Genomic DNA, 19616 nt, shown 5'->3' with positions numbered 1-19616 from the left:
TTTTAAAATACACTTTGTTCCTAGTGAGCACAGAATTGTCTCTGTATCACTGTATTGCACATGTCTACCATTAGGTCACCTTTTTCTTATGTAATATACAGAAATTTAGGAGGAGTCATATATAGAGAGACATCTGTTACTCCATAAACCACAGGTAAATTGTCCTAAGATATGATCAGTTGCAGTAATGCCCCAGCACACCCAGCAATGCAAAAAGACTTGGTCCTCTTCCTTGCACATTTAATGTAAGCCTCTTCAAGCTCTAATACACGTGCCAAAACCACTACAATACAATATATGCAACCTTACAGTGGAGCGCAGTGAAGCAGTAGTTTTCAAAATTCTAATTTGACATACCTTCACCTTTTGCTTGTTGGCAGGTCAAAAACCAGTGACCACAGAAAAATGGGTCCTCTGCTCTGTGCTTTATTATCCTTTCATTGACCTTCAGCTGACTGACCTAAAAGGGACATTTCACTCTTCTCTGAAACACCATTTCTGATAAAGCAAATACCTTCTTCAGAATTGTTAAAGCAGTGCAATTTTTCCACGTTTGGGGGATAAACTTCAGTGTTGTGAACACAAATATCCTATTTGGTTGGGTATAGCTGCAGCAGGCATGAGAATTTTCTTCTGTGTTTCTGTGAAACTGTTTAAATGTGAAAATTCCTTCCTTTAAAAAAAAACAACACTTTTTTTTTGCATTACCCCTACTGGAAACATTTCAGGATTCCTTCTTCCTCTGCAAGAAGCAACCTCTGCTTTATCCAGCAGACCACTGTGCCATCTGTGGCAATCCTTATTTAGTGCATCATGTGTAAGTGAGTCTGCAATACAGGTATTCGAATGTTCACTCAAAGATAACTTAAAGTAGTGATCAAAGATCTCAGATTTATAGGATTCACATCTTGCTAGGCAATGACTATTCTTCTTGACTAGGAAACCCCGCAGCAACTTTTTATCTAGGTCTAGGTCCCTGATGGGATGCACCCATGAGTGCTGAGGCAGCTGTCAGATATCATTGCAAGGCCAGTCTTGATAATCTTTGATTGATCATGGTAATTCTGAGAAGTGCCTAAATGCTGGAGGAAAACAAATGTCACTCCTGTCTTCAAAAAGGGCAAGAAGGAGGACCCAAGGAACTACAGGCTGGTCAGCCTCACCTTGATCTCTGGGAAGGTGATGGAGCAGCTAATCCTGGAAACCATTTCCAGGCACATGAACAAGAAGAAAATAATCAGAAGTACACAGACGCGATTCACCAATGGGAAGTCACCCTTGACCAACTTGATAACCTTCTATGATGAAACAACTGGCCTGGCAGACAAGGGGAGAGCAGTTGGCATTTTCTACCTAGACTTGAATAAGGCTTTCAACGCTGTTTCTCATAAGATCCTTGTAGAGAAGCTGTTGAAATATGGGCTGGATGAGCAGACAGTAAGGTGGATTGAAAACTGTCTGAATGGCCAGGCCCAGAGGGTGGTGATCAGTGGCACAAAGTCTAGTTGTAGGCCATTAACTAGCAGTGTACCTCAGGGTCAATACTGGATCCAGTCCCATTCAACATCTTCATTAATAGCCTGAGTGATAGGGCAGAGTGTATTCTCAGGAAGTTTGCAAATGACACAAAACTGGGAGGAGTGGCTGATACACCAGAGAGTCATGCTGCCATCCAGAGGGACCTCAGCAGGCTGGACAAAAAGGCTGACAGGAACCTCATGAAGTTCGGTAAGGGGAAGTGCCAAGTCCTGCACCTGGGGAGGAAAAACCTCATACATCAATATATGCTGGGGGCCACCCAGCTGGAAAACAGCTTTGCAAAAAACGACCTGGGCATCCTGGTGGACACCAACATGAGCCAGCAATGTGCCCTTGCTGCAAAGAAGGCGAATGGTATCCTGAGCTGCATTAGGCAAAGCAGATCATAGAATCACAGAATATGGCAAGTTGGAAGGGACCCATAAGGATCATCAAGTTCAATTCTCTGCTCCTGACAGGACCGCCTAAAACTAAACCATATGAATACGAGCGTTGTCCAGACACTCCTTGAACTCTGACAGGCTTGGTGCCTTGACCACTTCCCTGGGAAGCCTGTTCCAGTGACCACCCTGTCAGTGAAGAACCTTTTCCTAATGTTCAGTCTGAACTTCCTCTGATGTAGTTTCATTCCATTTCCTTGTGTCCTATTGCTAGTCACAAGAGAGGGGAGATCAGCACCCCCACTCCATTGTAGACTACAATGAGGTCACCCCTCTGCTTTCTCTTCTCCAAGCTGAACAAACCAAGTGACCTCAGGCGCTCTTCATAAGCCTTGCCCTTCAGACTTTTCATGATCTTGGTCACCCTCATCTGAACACGCTCTAATAGTTTGATGTCCTTCTTACATTGAGGTGCCCAAAACTGCATACAGTACTCAAGGTGGGGCTGCACCAGTGCAGTGTAGAGTTGAACAATCACCTCCCTCAACTGGCTAGCTATGCTGTGCTTAGGAAGGTTGAAGGAGGTGATCCTTCCCCTCTGCTCAGCCCTGGTGAGGCCACACCTGGAGTACTATGTCCAGTTCTGGACTCCTCAGTACGAGAGAGACATAGACATACTGGTTAGAGTCCAGCAAAGGGCCACAAATACTACTAAGGGACTGAAGCATCCCTCCCATGAGGAAAGGCTGAGAGCGCTGGGACCGTTCAGCCAGGAGAAGGCGGGATCTTATCAATGTGTATCAATACCTGAAGGGAGGGTGTAAAGAAGATGGAGACAGGCTCTTTTCAGTGGTGCCCAGTGACAGGACAAGAGGCAATAGGCACAAAATGAAACAGAGGAGAGTCCATTTGGACATCAGGAAACACTTTTCTACTGTGAGGGGGTAGTGGGTTGATCTTGTCCGGACACCAGGTGCCCACTCCCCACCTCAGCAGAACAGCACAGGGAGAAAATAAGACAGAAAAAACCCCTCATGGGTCAAGATAAAGGCAGTTTAATAAAGCAAAAGCAAAGGCCATGCACAGAAGCAAAGGAAATCAAAAGATTTATGCTCTACTTCCCATCAGCAGGTGATGTCCAGCCACTTCCTGGGAAGCAGGGCTTCGGTACACGTAGCAGTTGCTCTGGAAGACAAAGGTCGTAATAACAAATGCCCCACTCTGCTCCTACTTTCTCTCAGCTTTTATTGCTGAGCAAACACCATATGGTATGGAACATCCCTTTGGTCAGTTTGGGGCAGCTGTCCTGGCTATGGCCCCTCCCAAGATCTCGCCTACCCCAAGCCTGCGCGTGAGGGGGAAATGTTGGAGAGGCAGCCTTGGTGCTGTGCGAGCGCTGCTCAGCAGCAGCTACAACACTGGTGTGTTATCAACGCCTTTCTAGCTGCCAACACAAAGCACAGCACTATGAGGGCTGCTGTGGGGAAAACTAACTCCATCTCAGCCAGACCCAATACAGAGGGTGACTGAGCACTGGCACAGGTTGCTCAGGGAGGTTGTGCAGTCTCCCTTGTGGAGATATTCAAAAGCAGTCTGGGCATGGTCCTGGGCAACTGGCTCTAGGCGGCCCTGCTTGAGCAGCAGGGGTGGACCAGATGACCTCCAGAGGTCCCTTCCAACCTCAACCATTCTGTGATTCAGTGATCTTCTTCATGTGGAGATTTCTATTTCTGTTGGCAGTTACATTTCACAATACAACATCACATTGAACTTGTATACTCACTCCATACATGTAATTAACCAGCTCAGTAAATTACTAAACTATGAAGTTATGGAGTACCCGAAGTACAGAGTCTCTGTTTAGGAAAACATCCTATTCAGCATATACTTGATTATGTACCTAAATTGAAGCAACATGAATAAGCATTACCCAGCCTAGTGGGATTTAGACTCTTACGTGGTTCCCTCACAGTTCTGTCCTGAATTGGGACCAAAACCAGAAACGGGAAATTTTATACACCAAACACAGGTATGTGTTCCAAGCAAGAAATGACCCTGCTGTTTCAGTGAGAGAGGAGAAATAGGGGGCAAGTTAAAGACAAAAAAGTGATAAAAAATGGCAGATGAATTGCTTGCTCCGTTCTTGAAAAACTGCTGAAAGAGATGCAATGAAGAAGTGGAAGTTCTTACGCATTCTAAAACACCAGGTGCGAAGTTCCTAACTTCCTGAAAGCTTTCTAAATGTCATCCTGATTATCAACATTGTGGTTTATTTTATTTGCAAGGGCACTTAGGAATCAGGTTACCAGCTGTTGCAGTAGTCAATGCACTCTTTGGAATGGTTTGGAGACTACTTTAGAAGGACTGTGGCAGTTAGCAGGAGCTCGCAGCTTTTGCCAAGTGACACTACACCACGACGCTCAGAGCCCCGAGCACTGAATCTTCCCCTCTTAATTGAGCATCCAGACTCTCACAGGGGTCATTACCAAGAGCCACTTCAGCTGCACACTAATTCACTAGCTTCCACAGACCTGTCAGGCCTAGTTGCTGTTTAATCTCCAGTGTTGGTTTGCACTTTGCTCAGGCGGTTTAACTGTCTCCAGGCAACTTACGGCTTAGCAGTTCTTATATCCCTCTTCCTCCCTTCTATCAGGCAGACACACAAGCTAGCAATAGAAAGGGAACATCACTAAATTTAAACCATTGCCAAGAGGCTCTGCCAGAGTCACAGTAAAGTTCATGAGTCATTTGTACCCTTCTGCTACCAAGCCCCTACAGATATCCATACCCATCCATGTGACAATTCAGGAAGCTTTTCACCACCGCTGCTGCCTTGGCAAAAGAGCTCTGACTGCCAGGCAACTGTGCTGCCTCCAACAGAGCCAGGCTCTATGAGCAGGTTTTCCATAACCTGCCCAGAGGGTATGCAACTGGAACATCTTCTGCAGGAACTGCAGCAACAACAGCTACGATGGGCTCCAGATAACCCTTCTGAAAGCCTCCTATGCGCTCTCTCCTTCACATGGTTCAGTGAAGGAAGGCAAGGGCTGCAAAGAGGTACCTCACACAGGGCTGGGAGCACGTGCTGTCCTCACCTCTGCTAACAGAAGAACTGCAGGCAGTTTAGCATCTCTCCACAGTAAATCCATGCTAGCATAACCCATTCCCTAGAAGATGCATCCAAAGTGTTATGTGACAAAGGGGAGGCGGTGAACATCTCTGCTCACCATCATCAGGGTTACATTCATCCTCCTCTGAAGACATGAAGTCTTCTAGTCACTCTCCCAAAGGGCTGGCTGGCTTTTTAGTTCAAGGTGCAACAGGAACAAAGAGTACATTAATAACAAGAATGCTTATGTCACTTAATGCCTTGCAGTGCATCTTTGATGCAGAAATATTATAAAGGACTTTTACATTCAACTCCTAAATTCCCTCTATAACTGCAAATATCTGTATAATACAGGAAGGAGCCAGCAAGTCAGGGCTATGTTAAGCTGTTGTTTTCCTCCCTACACCTATTTTTTTCTGTAACATTCCTTGAATTGAGTGACTTAGTGAGACAAGAGTTGAAGGCTTCTGCATAGCACATGTGAATTGAATTTGTTAGCAGCTCACAGAAAGAGATTTTCTGAGGGGCACAGGGGTGCCTCAAAGACACCAGTGAGTTTCTAGGGAGCAATGAAAGTGAGATGGAAGCCAACAGGAGCTCTACACGGCCTGTGGAAGGGGGTAACACCTTTCCCCTCACTAACCCCTCATGTCCTAATAAACCAATCCTACAGGCAGAGAGAGAGAGAAAGGAAGGGTTTAGGGTTTGAACCTGTCCCTGGGGACCATCTGGTGGCAGCTGCAAGGGAAGGAGGTGGTGTCTCTGACCCAGCTGAAGTTCCTCTCTAAAGGGTTGGCAGGTGTGCCCTGCCAAATCACACAGGGACTCTCTCTTCTGGGGTCCCAAAGACTCAATCTATTTCACATAGGCAGCAGGATTCCCTACATCACCTGCACCATTTCCCCAGTCAGCAGAGCTCTGCGGGGCAGCATCACTCACCTTTAAACTCTCCCACCTCCTCGAATGGAGCAAAGCTGGGCCAGCAGCCATCCTCTGACAAGCAAAGCTCCCTTATGGGGTGCTGTGCCCCTCCATTCCTCCTGCAGACACCCAGGAACAAGATGAAGGGGAAAGCCTGGAAACGCAACGTATACACTGGAGAAGTGGCCACCCAAGCACTTCTGCTCCTCTGGACATAGGTGACTCATTGAGGCCTGAAATCTCACAGCTCAGGCTGGCACTGGTGTATTTGTTTACTGTTGTGCTGCCGTTCGCACATCCTGCTGCACACTGACGCTCGCCATCGGTCGGGAAACTGCCGAGACTTTCAGTTTGCCATGTGGGTTAAGTTTCTACGGGAGTTACTTATTTGGGGCTATTGTAAATGAGCTATTTCTTGCTTCTAGGTAGGCTACTGTGTGGCCTTGACAAGAGTCCGGCTTTTCTCTTGGTTTTGTGTCTAAACCAAACAACCGCCAGGCTGAAGACATGTCTGCAATGAGCGACCACAAGAAGTCCGGGCAGAACAAACCCCCTGAGGGACTGCCTCCACCGAAGAAGAGGGGTTTTCTTCTGCAGAGCTCAATGTCTCAAAGCTCACTCTTGCCTCCGCCCTGAAGAAACCAGACTGAACCAGGCTGAGGTACTGGAGCGGGGCAGAGAGGCGGTGGAGGGGACTGCTGCCTTCCCTCAACCGTGCGGCTGTCCCAGCCCGCTGTTAGCGCCGTTCATCTCGGGCCTGCGGCCCCCGAGACGAGCGAGCAGCCCCTGACCCAAAAAAAAAGCGGGGCTACCGCACCTCGGCCGCCTGCCTTCCACCCCGCCGGGCCGGGCTGCCGTGAGGTGCCGCCATCTAGCGGCGGCGCGGCCGCCCTTGGCTGCGGGCCCACGGCGGAGCGCAGTTTCACTTTCTGGTCCCTGCCCTCGGCGGAGCGGGAAATGAAAACTAAGCGGCGGAGTGGGCGCTGCTGCTGCTGCCCGCTGACGCAGCCGGCGAGAAGGAACGGCGAGGCAGCCACCACAGCCTCTCTCCGCCCGGCAGCCGCCTTCCCGCTGCCCTCCGCGCCCCCCCCCCCCCCCCCCCATCCCGCTGGTGGCAGCGGCTGGGCCCGCCCGCCCCAGACCGAGGTGCTCGTCTGCGCCGCAGGTGAGCTCCGGTGCGGGGAGACCGTGTCCGAGGGGCCGCCAGCGGGTGCGTGTGAACGTGAGGGCCTGCCGGGGCTCGAAGCGCGCCTCGTCCTGGGGGCCTTGGTAAGAAACCTTCTTGGTGGTTTGTCAGAGCCGCGGTATGCCAGGAGAAAAGTTGAAAAGGAGAGGCGGGGGAAAAGGGAGCCGGAGAAGCGCGTAGTTTGACAGCAGAGTGCGAAGTCTCGTTTCAGTCGCGTCCGAGAGAAGTGTGGAGGTGAAGGGCTCGAGTCCCCCGCGGCCGCCCTTCGAGGAGTGCCTCAAGGCAGCCGTCTCCTCCCCAGGGCCGCTGCCTCGCAGCCCACCTCCCGCCCCAGCACCGTCCCCTCCAGCCGCCCGCTCCCCAAAATACCCGTGCGGGGAAAGGAGTGACGATAGTGGGGAAGGGGCAGAGGTAGTGACCCTCCTCAGGCTTTGGGGGTGTGAAGGCACAGTTGGGGGTTTGTCTTGGCGGGGGGGGGGGGGCAGATGGGCCATGGGGCAGACCAGCGTGAACGGGAGGATGCTGGGCTGGCTGAGGGAGGGTGAGTGTGAGGCCCAGGTAATTACAGGGCGGAGGGTGGCTTGGTCACTTGGCTTGGCCGTGCCACATGCGTTGAGGGAGCTGTACGGAGTCCTGACCCTGACTTGTAAAGGAAACCGAGAAGCAGCCCTGCTCCTCCGGTGAGAGAGGAGAAATCGAGGGCGAGAGGGAAGCCTGCTCCTCAATTCCTCTGCTTGCTTACCAGATTTTTTACATGTTTATGCACGAAAAGGAAGGTCAAATCTTAGGAGAGCTGTATTTCTGATAGCCAAAATGAAGCAGGTCCATGCAATGTTGGGGAAGCTGTGTTCGTGTCCATGCTTCCGCACCAGGGTTCCCACTGAGTAGTGCCTGGGGGAGAGTTTCATCAAACCAGAGACCCAAATCCTCCCATCTCTGTATCCAACTGTCTTTCTACGTGTTTCTCAAGTCATTCAAAGCTTTTTAGCATTGAGCTTGCTCTTTCATCCCGCCCTTAATCCTACCTCTCCTGCCAAAAGCTGTGTCTTGCAAGTTCACCTCATCCCCAGTAAATTCCTAGCTGTTTTTTAGCTATCTCCGCTCTGGCTGTCCCCTTCCTTTCTGTCTCCTTCAGCATCTCCGCTGGCTGAGAATAACTTACCTTCTGGCTGATATTACACCAACTAAACCCAGTGGCTCTTGTGGTACAAGTAAAGATGGGCTCCCGCTCCCACTCTAGCTGGGCTTTCAGAAACCTGAATGCCTCGTTAAATCATTTCCAGGGGAAGAGGCAGTGTGAGTTCAAGAGTCTGTTTTGCCAAGGAAGAAATTGAATCCAGTTTTTCTTTTCCTGCACAGATGTTCTAATCACTGGGTCTGTATTTGAAAAGCAGTATTCTTGAATCTATGTTTGAGTGTCTGAGCTTTTTTTTTTTTTTTTTCCCAAATAAAACTCATCAGCAAATTCAACAATATTTATTGAATCTGAGTGTATGACACTTAGAGGTCAAAAGTAATCTTCAAAAGTAAAGAATCAAAAGTACAGTTGGGAAAAAGTATACGTAAGCTTAAAGGTAATAACTGGGGGAAAAATCTATTTCAAATTTCCCTGCCTGAATATTCAGAAACTTTGATATTTAACGTTATTAGGCACAGTTAACCTGAAAAATAGCATGCTTTTAAAGCAAAGATTTTCTTTTTGTGAAAGGCAGAACCAGGATTTTTTGCTTATTTCCCTTTCTTGGTAGCTTTTCTTAATTCTTTCAGCTCCTGGCTTCAGGCTCATTTTATGTATTGTTTAGTATTTGTAAAATAATAATTTCTGAGCATGTGTTTTGTGGGTTCCCCTCCCCCCAGCATACCCTTTTTCTGATTCTGCCTCCCTGTTGGAAGTGGGCTTTTAAAAAGTTTCATTTTTGTGTAATTGCATTTGAACATTTGTCACATTGTTTTGCTTGTGCATTTTTATTTTGCTTTAGTTTGGTGACTTTTTAAAAATTTTTATTTAAAGAGCCAGTAGCTGAGCTGTAAAAGACTGTCAGAGTAATGGTCTGTTCACTACGGCTTTGAAAATCAAGGCATTATAATGGTTCTCTTGCTTAAACAGTTACTTTGCCTGTGATCACTTGAAGGAGCATAAAAAGAAACTGATACTTAGGTGTTTAAGTGCCTTTAAAAATTACAGTCCAAAGTGCCACAGTAGAGCTGTGACTAAGGCACTTAAAAACAATGCAGAGAGCCCAGTATAGAAAACAAACAAGTGCTTATCAGCTCAAAAGGCTGGAGAAGGTGAAATTTGCCCTTTTGAATACTTGGGATACTTCCAGTGATAAAGCATTACTTTTACTAAACAGAGGAGCTTTGCAACATCTGCCATTTGGACAGTTTTAATCATATTGTTTACCAAATCTTCTTGAACAGGGATATCTGGAGTTCCCTGGCTAGGTGGACCTGTTTCTGTGGAACCAGAGGTTTGTTTATTTATTTAGCCACAAAAGGAAGACACGATGTGCAACTGTGTTAAGCTCCATGCCTGTTACCTTGCCAATAGCTCACACACCTACAATACCCATGTTAATTCAGATATACCAAATGCTGTTGCACTAATCTTACTAATTTTATTGACATTCCAGCTTTTTCATAATGAAAATATCAAATACAAAGACAAATCCTGTGTTTCTGGGTGCTCCCCCTCTTTCTGATGTTTCCGTGTTTTTCTGCAGTCCTTCTGTCTTTGTACAATATTGTTGATGGGACAAAGCAGTGGACGTCAAGAGAGAAGCAAGAAACTACAGCTGGCGCTAAGTGAGACCATGCAGGCAGAAGCAGATGTACAAGATAATAAAGAGGAAGCCGAAGAGCAGAAGGCCAAAGACCAGAGGCTAACATCAGTCTTTGGTGTGGCAGACTTAAAAAATGGTAATAATGTTTTGTCTATTCTCCACTCTCGTATTTTCTGTTTCTAATGCCTGCTGTTGCATTCTCTGTCCTTAGGCTTCATTTTCTCCTATTCTTTACCTCTTCATTGAGGAATATACAGATGATTCTCATTTTGCCCTGCCAAGTAACCATTTTGGGTTTTTGATAAAGGATTACATCTCGGAGCTTTTTCGTGTTTTAAGTCCTCAAATTGGCTGTTGTAGCCAAAAAGGTCTAGATGCTAGCCCTGTTTCCTTCCAAAAATAGCCAGTATTGCTTCTGGATTTGCTAAACCATGGACTAGGCCCTAGTTATTCTGCTGCCTCACTAGATTGGCCTCTCAAAAGCTGTCACCAGTATTTCAGGTGTACATACTGTTCTATGCCAGCTATAGCCCCCTCTTACCACCGGCTGTATGCATTTCAGAGTTGTTCTGAGTTTCCGTTCCATGCACTCTCTCTCTCTTTGGTGATGACTTCAGAAGAAAAACTTCTGATTTCCGACCACAGTTACTTATACAGCTTTGGGGCACAGAATATGCTGTCTTTTCAGATGCAATGTGAACAGCTGTGGCTTGCTTTTTCCACTTCTCTCAGGCTAGTTCCTTTCTTTGAAACTGAGAGAAAGAATACCAGAGGTAGGCTGAAGGGGAAACTTGAAGCCTGTGTGGTGGACAGCTAGCATGTGGTCCCACGTGTAGCTCTTCATTTTGTTATTAGGTCTGGCTGTGTAAAAGGCTGAATAAAAATCCTCATACAGGCAGCCTTAGATTTCTGGGGTTTTTTATGTTACGTTTAGGTGTGTTGTGAGAGGACTGAAAACAGAGGAACTAGGAGATGTTTGAGTATTATAATCCAGGCTTACTTGTTTTTTCCTGTCAGTTGCCGGACAAAAATAAATGTTTCTGCCTGTTCAATGTAATCCATGTAAGAATGGATTGAACACTTCCTCAGGTCTGACCCAGATGCTGGGCCTATACACTGAATGGCTGAATATGTGCAAGAGGAGTTTGCCACTTTCAAATTTAAGTTTCTCTTTCTTTTCTTGTACCTATCTCCAGGCCTTACTTTCTCTTTTCCTGTGCCTACAGGAGCTATTGGACTGTACAACGTTGGACAGAGCTGCTGTCTGAACTCTGTGCTCCAAGTGTTCCTCATGAATATACACTTCACAGGGATACTTCGAAGGTACTACCCGAGATACTTCTGGTGTTGCTCTGTTGTCTCCACTCCTTTTCATATGGGATGTACATTGGAAGACTTGGATCATCAAGGTGCTAGCAAGGTGCTTTCAGCTCACTCAGCAAGGTTTCTGCCTTGTTGTGTATGCCACCTACAGACTAGGGCCTGCAGAGGTAGAAGTTGGGATTTCCAGTTGACATATAGTTGAAATACAAGCATTATGTTATACATGCCCATGAAATTTTGAGGGTATGTTGTGAATGAAGGCATGAACAGGTGGGAGGCAAGAACAGCCCTGAAACTGGCTGTAACTAATGTTGTTTCTGAAGCCCAGAAAGCACTTCAGGTCCTGCTCGGTTTGTCCCTTATTCAGGAACAGGCCAACTTAAAATTACTTTAGAACTGTCAGCTTGCACTGTGGGATGAGCTAGTGCAGGTGTCTGCTTCCCCTTTTTCCTTCTTTTGCTGAAAACCTGCCCACTCTGGTTCCTCGAGTTGCTCTCTGTGCTATCCACCTCTACTCCTTCAGGTGTGATGTCTAACATTTCTGCATTTTACTGCTTGATTACCATTCCTGTTGCTTCTTTTCTTTATAGGATTGCAGTGCCCCCACGTGCTGCGCAGAAGAGGAGGAATGTCCCATACCAAATGCTCCTGCTGTTGGAGGAGATGCAGTGTGGCAAGCGGAAAGCTGTTTCTCCCATAGCCCTTGCTTGCTGTCTTTCAGTATACAGAGTGGAATGTAAGCAGTGCTGCCTCGTGCCCACCTCTGTCTGCAGACCAGGGATGTTAATTACCAAGCACTAACAAGCAGTGCAGACTCTGCCATCTCATTCAGAGATTCAGAAATGTGAGGAGTTAGGTACACGACGACGTAGTGCTCTTTATAGCTGTCTCCCAGTTGTAAGCAAGACGCTGTGTCTTGTGAAGAGGGGGTAAAAAAAAGCCCCTGCTGGATATCCTCACTGATGTCCAAAGGGTGCGAAGACTCTCAGACTGCTGGAAGACTCAGCTACTGATACTGGCCAGAGGGAAAGGGCTGTGTGGGGCAGAGAGAGAACAGCTTATAGCTTGATTTGTCTTGCTATACTGTCGTGATAATAGTGAAACAGCTGCTATTTCTTATTAGAAGGAAGGGGTCATCTGGAAATGATACTGAATTCACTTGGATCCTCAAGGACAGAAACTGTTCCTTGTTACAAGGGCAGAGAGAAGAACTTGCTGGCTTAACCTCCCACCTGGGCAGAATCCCAAAGGAAGGAGATTGTTAAATGCACAGGTGACTAGTGACAGTGGGATGCTGAGGGTCTGTTTATGTGTACAAATACGTACAGAATATCCAAATGCCCTGATCTTTGTTATATAAAAGCCAAAACAGGACAGCACTGAAAGGGACAGATGGTAGCCAGCCCAGACCTATATTGAGGAGGAATGTCAGATAAAACCTGAATATTTCTGTTTGCATCGTTTTTCCCCTGAGACTGAATGGCTCTGCATTTTGTCTTCTCTCTTCCAGTTAAAGAGAGATGCCCAAAGGGAGTTTGTAGAGCTTGACAGGTTCCCATCTTGCCCTTCTGCTTTAAAATTCATGAGTCGTTCATAAAGTCCTGTATCCCAGTAAGAGGTGCTTTACCTGGATCACAGATGTGCTATTAGACGTGAAGAAAGGTATATTTTCTGAGCTTCATTTAGTCAGGGATGTCTGTAATCTTACTAGAACCCAGCTGAAGTCGGTACCTGCAGGCTTGCAGGGAACTCACGAGCGCTTCCACCTCAGGTCGTTGGATTATTCCACAACATTTGTTTCACCTATGATCAAGCATAGAAGTAGTCCAGAAATGCCAAGATTTTGCAGAACAATGTGTAGTTTTTGCCCAGTTCTTAAATCTTGACTTCATCATGAGCTGAGAACATTAGTTCTTTGCATTCAAGGACATGGATTTCCCCCCCCCCCCCCCCCTAAATTTAATCTTGAAGCAATTCTCTGCTGAGCCATTCTAAGCAAGTTGTGCATTGAGCTGTATTGCACCATCTTGGGTTTCTTAATATGCCAGTTTAGCCAGAGTGGAAAGGCAAAGCCTGATGTTATCACATCATCCTTTCCTTCCTGTGCTGAAACTGTGTGCTTTTTCCTTGGGTAGTGATCAAGGGGTTTACAGCATTCTGTGGATGAGACGTATGGATATGCCTCCCTGTCATTTTTATCTCAGCACTCAGGAGTGTTACAGCCTTAGCGAGGGGATGGGGGAGACAAGTCTGTGGAGTAAGGAAGGTGGAAAAGAGAACAGAATCATCCCTGTATTTTTTCTAAGAACAACTCAGATAAATGCAGCCCTCAACTCAATGAGTCATCTGAGCCCTGTCCTCCGGTAGGTATTGGGTATATTCTTGGCCCTGCCTTCAGTGACAAGGACATGACTTGTACTGGGTTGTACAATGGGGCCCTCAAGCCCTTCTTTTCCCACCGCCTGCTCAGGTCACACAGAGACATTGCAGCTCATCTCCAGTCTAAGCTCTGTCCCTGGCAAGGAGTAGCGAGGGAACAAGAGACTGGATTTAATGGGGAACAATGAATCTCCCTTTGCCATCTGTGGGAAATCTGTGCTGCTTGTTGTTTGTAACACTGACTGAGGTTGTGTTCTCTGTTTGTCTAGTGTTTGTGCAGCATGATGCTGCCCAGCTCTTTCTGACTCTCTGGAACCTGATAAAGTGGCAGATGAAAAAGCCGGAGCTGGTAAGGACAGTCACTGAAATGAACACCAGGTCCTTTGGCCCTTGTCATGTGCGATTTCCTCTGGTTCTTTAAGAAGAGTCCCATTTACTGACAATTCTCCTAAATGAAATTCTTAAAATTATCCCCTATTTGGATCTTTTCTTGCACCTTTCAAATGGGAGAGAGAATCTTGATTTCATAGGCTTCAACATTTTGAATCATAGTTGAACTTCTGTTCATCCTACCTTTGGGGCATGCCAGGGTCTACGTTCTAATGGGAGAGATGATTAATAACAAAAAGATGGATCTTTTTGCAACACTTTCTGCAACACTATCTTGCATTTCTTTTTTTTCCCAAATTTCTATAAGCATTTGTTGGCCTGTCTTGACAAAGCTCTTCCATTGTTTGAAGTCAGCCATGTGCATTTTGTTGGAATTAGTCACTGTTAGTGTGTTATGTGTATGACAGTTCCTCCCAGGGGAGCTGTGTAGGTAAGAGAAAAGTGACTCCTCTTCAATCCACTGTCATAGTTTGTCATACAGAAGACAGGCTCCTGTTGCAGTTCCAAACAGAACAGTAAAATCCTGCATCAAAGCATACATCTAACTGTCTGATCTTGTTATAGGCTGTGTCTTTACCTTCTGCTAGGGGATGAGGGGAAATAGTTGTTTGCCTTTAAATGGTGGGAGGTGCCCTGGACACATAAATCAACGTCAGACCTGGGTTCAAGCCTTAAAGCAGTACATTCCGTGAAGTAATGTGCCCACATGGGCTTTGCTACCCACAGAGGGAAATACCTCAGCTGTGTTCTTTGTAAACCTTGTTTTGGTCTTTTTTTTTTTTTTACCCCTCCAGGTTGAAGGTCTAAATGATTTGTACACTGTCTGTGTACAGGAGCACCTGGCCTGTCAGAAGTGCTCTTCTGAAGCAAAGAGGAACAGCAGCATGTTAACCCTGCCGCTCCCAGTGTTGGATTCCAGTTCTCGTATGCTGAAGTCTCTGGTAAGTTCAGTGGCAGCACTATTGCCTTAGGAAGAAGATTCTTGCGGCACTGGTGTCTCCTGGGACTCGTGTAGAATTTCTGCAAGAATCTCTGCAGGGTGTCTGGGACTTTGAGGTGATCTTTTCTCATTCACATTTCTTCTTTGTTTTGAGGGGTTCTAAATGTCTCAAAAAATTTGTTTGATTTGGGCAATGGAAAATAAGGTCCTTGAATCACCTTTCTAGAAAGAATGTTGACTAAATACTCTGTAAAACTCAAAGACTCATACTGCACAGTGATGTGTGCTTGCTAGACCTTAGATACCACAGTGAGGTGCCCTAGATAACTTGTAATCCCTGGCCAGACATGCTACATTTGCCCATTGCTGTGTTCTTTTACTGTTAAATTGGTATTGCTGTTTGATATCCAGATAGAGCAGTGATGGTGGCTATGTAGGTGCTGCCACAAATAGTGGATTTTTCAGGTGACAGTGGACCATTGGACCTTGCTTATTCTCTGACCACTTTATACTGCTTCAGCCTAAAGGAATCTCTTTCAAAATCTCTAAGGCTTTGAGGCAGGTATACAAGACACTTGTGCATCAACAGGTTTTTTTTGTGGAAAGTGTGGTACTTTTTTTTTTTTTTTTTTTTTTTTTTTTTTTCCAACTAATGTGATCACAGCAGCAGTCAGGAAAAATGGGGTACCTTTTTGTAGGCTGTTGACCATCTTTTGTCCTTTGAATAAAATACGCCTTCTGTAGCTTTGCTGTTTGCTTGTACCGTGTGAAACAAAGTAGAAATAGAAATCCAGCTTGAAGCAATTCACTTGAAAGAATTCTCCTCTGACTTCTTAGGAAGACTGTCTGCAATACTTTTTCCATCCAGAAGAGTTGACTGATCACAACATGTGCTTCTGTGAACAGTGTGGAAAGAGAACACCTTTTCTTCAGGTAATCTGAGAATTAGTTCCCTGTATGTCTCTTATACCCCAAACTCCCTTTAGGACTGGGAAGGGTGGGGAAGGGGCTCAACCGTATCAGTTTAAGAGGAGATCAACAACTCAGATTTGTTGGCACAGCAATGTCAGCTAGGTATAAACCACATGCATCTTCCCTGTTAGGAAGTTCCCTGCTGTAGATGTAGCTCTAGCAACAAAAGAACGCTTTCTGGATTTTAATGTAAGTTGCCGAGAGATATGGCATTTCTGTACCAGCAGAAAGTTTCTGTTGGTTTATGTTGTGTTTCCCCTGTGGGGCTTTACGCCGCTGCATAGCTCCAGGGGTAGACAAGAATATATTGCTGGAGCTGTGCATACACTTAAAAGGAGGATACTATAGGGTGATTTTGTTTCTTCCCTGCTGTCCACTGGTCTCCCCGTTTTTTACAGTATTGGTCTCTGCCAGCTGATGCATTAGCTGTTTCGTGAAGAGGCAAGTGCATTGGAGAGAGAGGTGTGTAAGGGAGACTGCCTCAGCTCAGGGCTTGGAGGGGACTTTCCACAACATTTTCACCATTGGGCCGCCTCTGAGGCCACGGTGCATCCATATGTCTTGGTGGCAGCCGTGGCAGCAGCAATATTATCAACAAAGGCAGTGTTGGAAGGAATGAGCTGTTAGCTTGGCGTCCTTCACGGAGCTCTGGTGGCCATATGTCACAAGGAAGTTGGCCTGCCTCTCCTCGCCTACCTCGTGCCACCAACCTAGGGTTAAGAAAGCAGATGAGAAACAAAGCAGCCCTTGAGACACCCAAGGCTGGGTGCTGATCATGCTGAAGTTGAGACACTTGGTTATCGCAGCTCTGTTACGTATATGTGTCTTGTGAGCAGATGAGCTACAAAGGTTTGGCATCTGCTGTCTAGTGGAAATGGCAGTCATTCACTGTAGCACTGAGTGTTCTCCATGCCACCTTCACTGAATGGCCATGGCTGTTTCCACCCCACATGCCCGGGGTTTGTTCCATGGTTTTCAATTACGTTATTTATTGCTTTACAGAGCATGAAGCTAGTCCATCTGCCACAGACTCTGACCCTACATCTAAAGCGCTTCTGCTTCGAAAAATCAGCCCGCATTCACAAGCTTAGTCACTATCTGCCATTCCCACAAGACCTTGATTTCAATGCAGTCTTGACAGAAAATCAGTGCCAAGCAGATGACGATGAAAAGGTGAGGTACTCCTAATGCCCTGTTTAAAAAGGGCAGATTTTCTTCTCCCCTCTGCTCAAGTCTCATAAAAACTTAAGAGATCGTACCAGTACTTGCCTCAGGTTCAAAGCACCTGTTTTAAAAATGTATGTCTCAGTCTTTACCTGTGTGTGATGTGGTCTCACATCCCGTAGTTTTAACTGGTTCAGGCATTATTCAACTTTCTGAGCTCAGGTTAAATCACCAAAGGCGCTGTAACTGGAGCTTTCTGCATAAGGACAAAACCCAGGCTTTGCGAAAAAAAAAAAAACAGTCCGAGAGTGTTTAGCATAACTTTTTTTTCTTCCATTTCTAAATATACTAAAGAAAATATGTTCATTTGGATGACCAAATCCAGACATTGTAAACAGTGTCTTAGAGGCAACTTCTGTCCTGTGGTTCAGCCTCCAGGCCAAGATGGCCTCAGCGAGCAGCAGACCTACTGCTTTGCAGAGGTCACCAAGACAGGGGAACTCCATTCCCAGCAGTTTCCCGGGCAGTGTTGTTTGCCAGAGTTGAGGTTAGCAGGGGGACGACAGCTTTGCCATGCAGCCGAGAGTGATCTGCTACGCTCTGGATCTGTTCCCCTTGCTGAGAAATAACAAGGGAAAGCGTGGCAAGAGCAAAACCTCGCTGGTGTAGTGTTGGCTGCAGTGTAACCCCTTGTTTCACATTCCTGTGGTGTCCAGGGAGGCTGCCAGCCCATAGCTGGCAGGCAAAACTGAGGGTAAGAGCGAAAAAGGCAAGATCCTCAAGGCCAATCTAATCTTTCTCTTTTTTCCTTACAAAATGCACGTTCTCTTCAGCCAGTGGCAGATGAGAATTGCTGCACTGAACGTTACTCTCTTTGGCTCTTCACAGGCTGCCTGGCAGTATGAGCTTTTTGCTGTCATTGCTCATTCAGGATCAACTAGTTGTGGACACTACTGTGCCTATATTCGAAGTCTCACGGAATGCAAATGGTATTGCTTCAACGATTCTGAGGTGTGCCAGGTGAGGACGCAAATCCACATTTCTTTGTAGGTTCCTGGACACTCCTCCAGATCTCATTCAGTCTGACTGACTGCTGATTAAAGAGAACCGGGAAAAAAAACGGAAGCTGCAGAGCTTTGTGCGCCTCATTCCTCTGCTACAGCATACTCTGAGCTGAGGGCAAAGCGGCTGTAGCTTCTGTACCAAACAAGGCCTCAGGTTCTGGTTTGCAATTTGCAGAAGCAGCCATTTGCTGTATACCCTGCTTTATGTACTCTAGATCTGTTTAATGTATGTGTTCAGAAGAGGCAAAGGAACTGTTTTTCCTTGAAGGGTAAAAGCAATAAACCAATTTATTAAGTGGTGTTTAGTTCCTGGAAGCACCACTTATACCAGTCTTATGAGAACTGATGTGCTGATATCACAATGTGTCCACCTCTTAAGAGTTGTTCCCAGCCTGCTCTTGTGTGTTTTTCTTCTCTAGGTGTCATGGGATGATGTTAAATGCACCTATGGACATTCCAACCTCCACTGGTAAGCAAACATATCTCTGTTTTTACCTAATGCTGCTCTGGGGTTTGGAATAAGGGTAGCAAAGAGAGGGAAGACAGTTTGAACTGCATATTGCCTGGGATTTACTGGGGATGCAGGAGAGTAGAAGAGGCATCCTTGTATTCTGGTTACTCTGGTGTGACTGTATGTGGCTGTACTGGGAGCCTGCAGGATTACTGAGTAGTCACAAATGGGGCTGCAGGAGGGTCTTGTTACTTATGATTGCCACTTGGACCCTATATCCTGACTGAAGTTAGACATGTCAGTCCAGATGCCTCCATGCTTTTTCTTTGATGCATCATAAGAAAATGAGCCGTGGAAGGGAGATAGTCCCTCCTATAGGCTATAGCGCTGCCAGGGAGTCAGCTTTATACACTGCCTCAGGAACACTGGAGAGGGCCAGTTCAGTTGACCTAAACTTCAAAAAAGCTGAGCAGGAGCAAACCTGGGAGGTTCCTTTCAACCTAGATCTTCAAGCATACATCTTGTTTTGTTTTTTTCTTTGCTTCCACAGGGGAGAAACGGCCTATCTCTTGATCTACATGAGAAAACATCCTCAGTAGCCTTATCCAGGAGTATCAGAATGCCTTGGGAAGCTGTGCATTGTCCATGGAGCTCAGCGCCTCTGTGTGAATCTGGAGATGTACAAATGCTCCACAAGAAAGGCATTCTGCACTCAGCCAGCAACCTCTGCCTTCACATTTATTTATCAAAAAAGTGCAAGAGAGACTTGGCTAGAGGAAGGATCTAAGTGGTGCTGCACCTAGAAATGTTTTCTTTCATATATTTTTGATATTTATGTGATTCTATATATTAATTTTCTCTTCAAAGATTGTAAAGTTAGTCCTTGTCTCTGCCGATTTACCGGTTTCGGAATCACAGAATGGCAGGGGTTGGAAGGGACCTCTGGAGATCATCTAGTCCAACCCCCTGCTAAAAGCAGGTTCCCCTAAAGCAGGTTACCCAGAACTGCATCCAG

General features: G+C 46.2%; 1 protein-coding gene across 1 annotated transcript; it reads left to right on the top strand.

Moving 5' to 3' along the window:
• The first annotated feature begins 9885 nt into the window (after positions 1-9885).
• On the top strand, positions 9886-19305 carry USP18 (ubiquitin specific peptidase 18). The gene is made up of 10 exons (XM_009956367.2): positions 9886-10054; positions 11145-11241; positions 11832-11977; positions 13890-13969; positions 14805-14951; positions 15788-15883; positions 16925-17095; positions 17975-18106; positions 18570-18619; positions 19152-19305. The coding sequence occupies exons 1-10, from the start codon at positions 9886-9888 to the stop codon at positions 19198-19200; spliced, it is 1137 nt and encodes a 378-aa protein (XP_009954669.2). The 3' UTR covers positions 19201-19305.
• Positions 19306-19616: the final 311 nt, after the last annotated feature.

The sequence above is a fragment of the Leptosomus discolor genome, chromosome 1, assembly GCF_034619465.1.
Source record: "Leptosomus discolor isolate bLepDis1 chromosome 1, bLepDis1.hap2, whole genome shotgun sequence".
Lineage (NCBI taxonomy): Eukaryota > Metazoa > Chordata > Aves > Leptosomiformes > Leptosomidae > Leptosomus > Leptosomus discolor.
This window is presented reverse-complemented; position numbering and strand designations above follow the sequence as displayed.

Coding starts and splice junctions, on each gene's coding strand:
- USP18 (XM_009956367.2), top strand. CDS start 9,886: ATGGGACAAAGCAGTGGACGTCAAGAGAGAAGCAAGAAACTACAGCTG. Junction 13,970..14,804: donor AGATGAAAAAGCCGGAGCTG/GTAAGGACAGTC, acceptor TTACCCCTCCAG/GTTGAAGGTCTAAATGATTT. Junction 18,107..18,569: donor ACGATTCTGAGGTGTGCCAG/GTGAGGACGCAA, acceptor TTTCTTCTCTAG/GTGTCATGGGATGATGTTAA.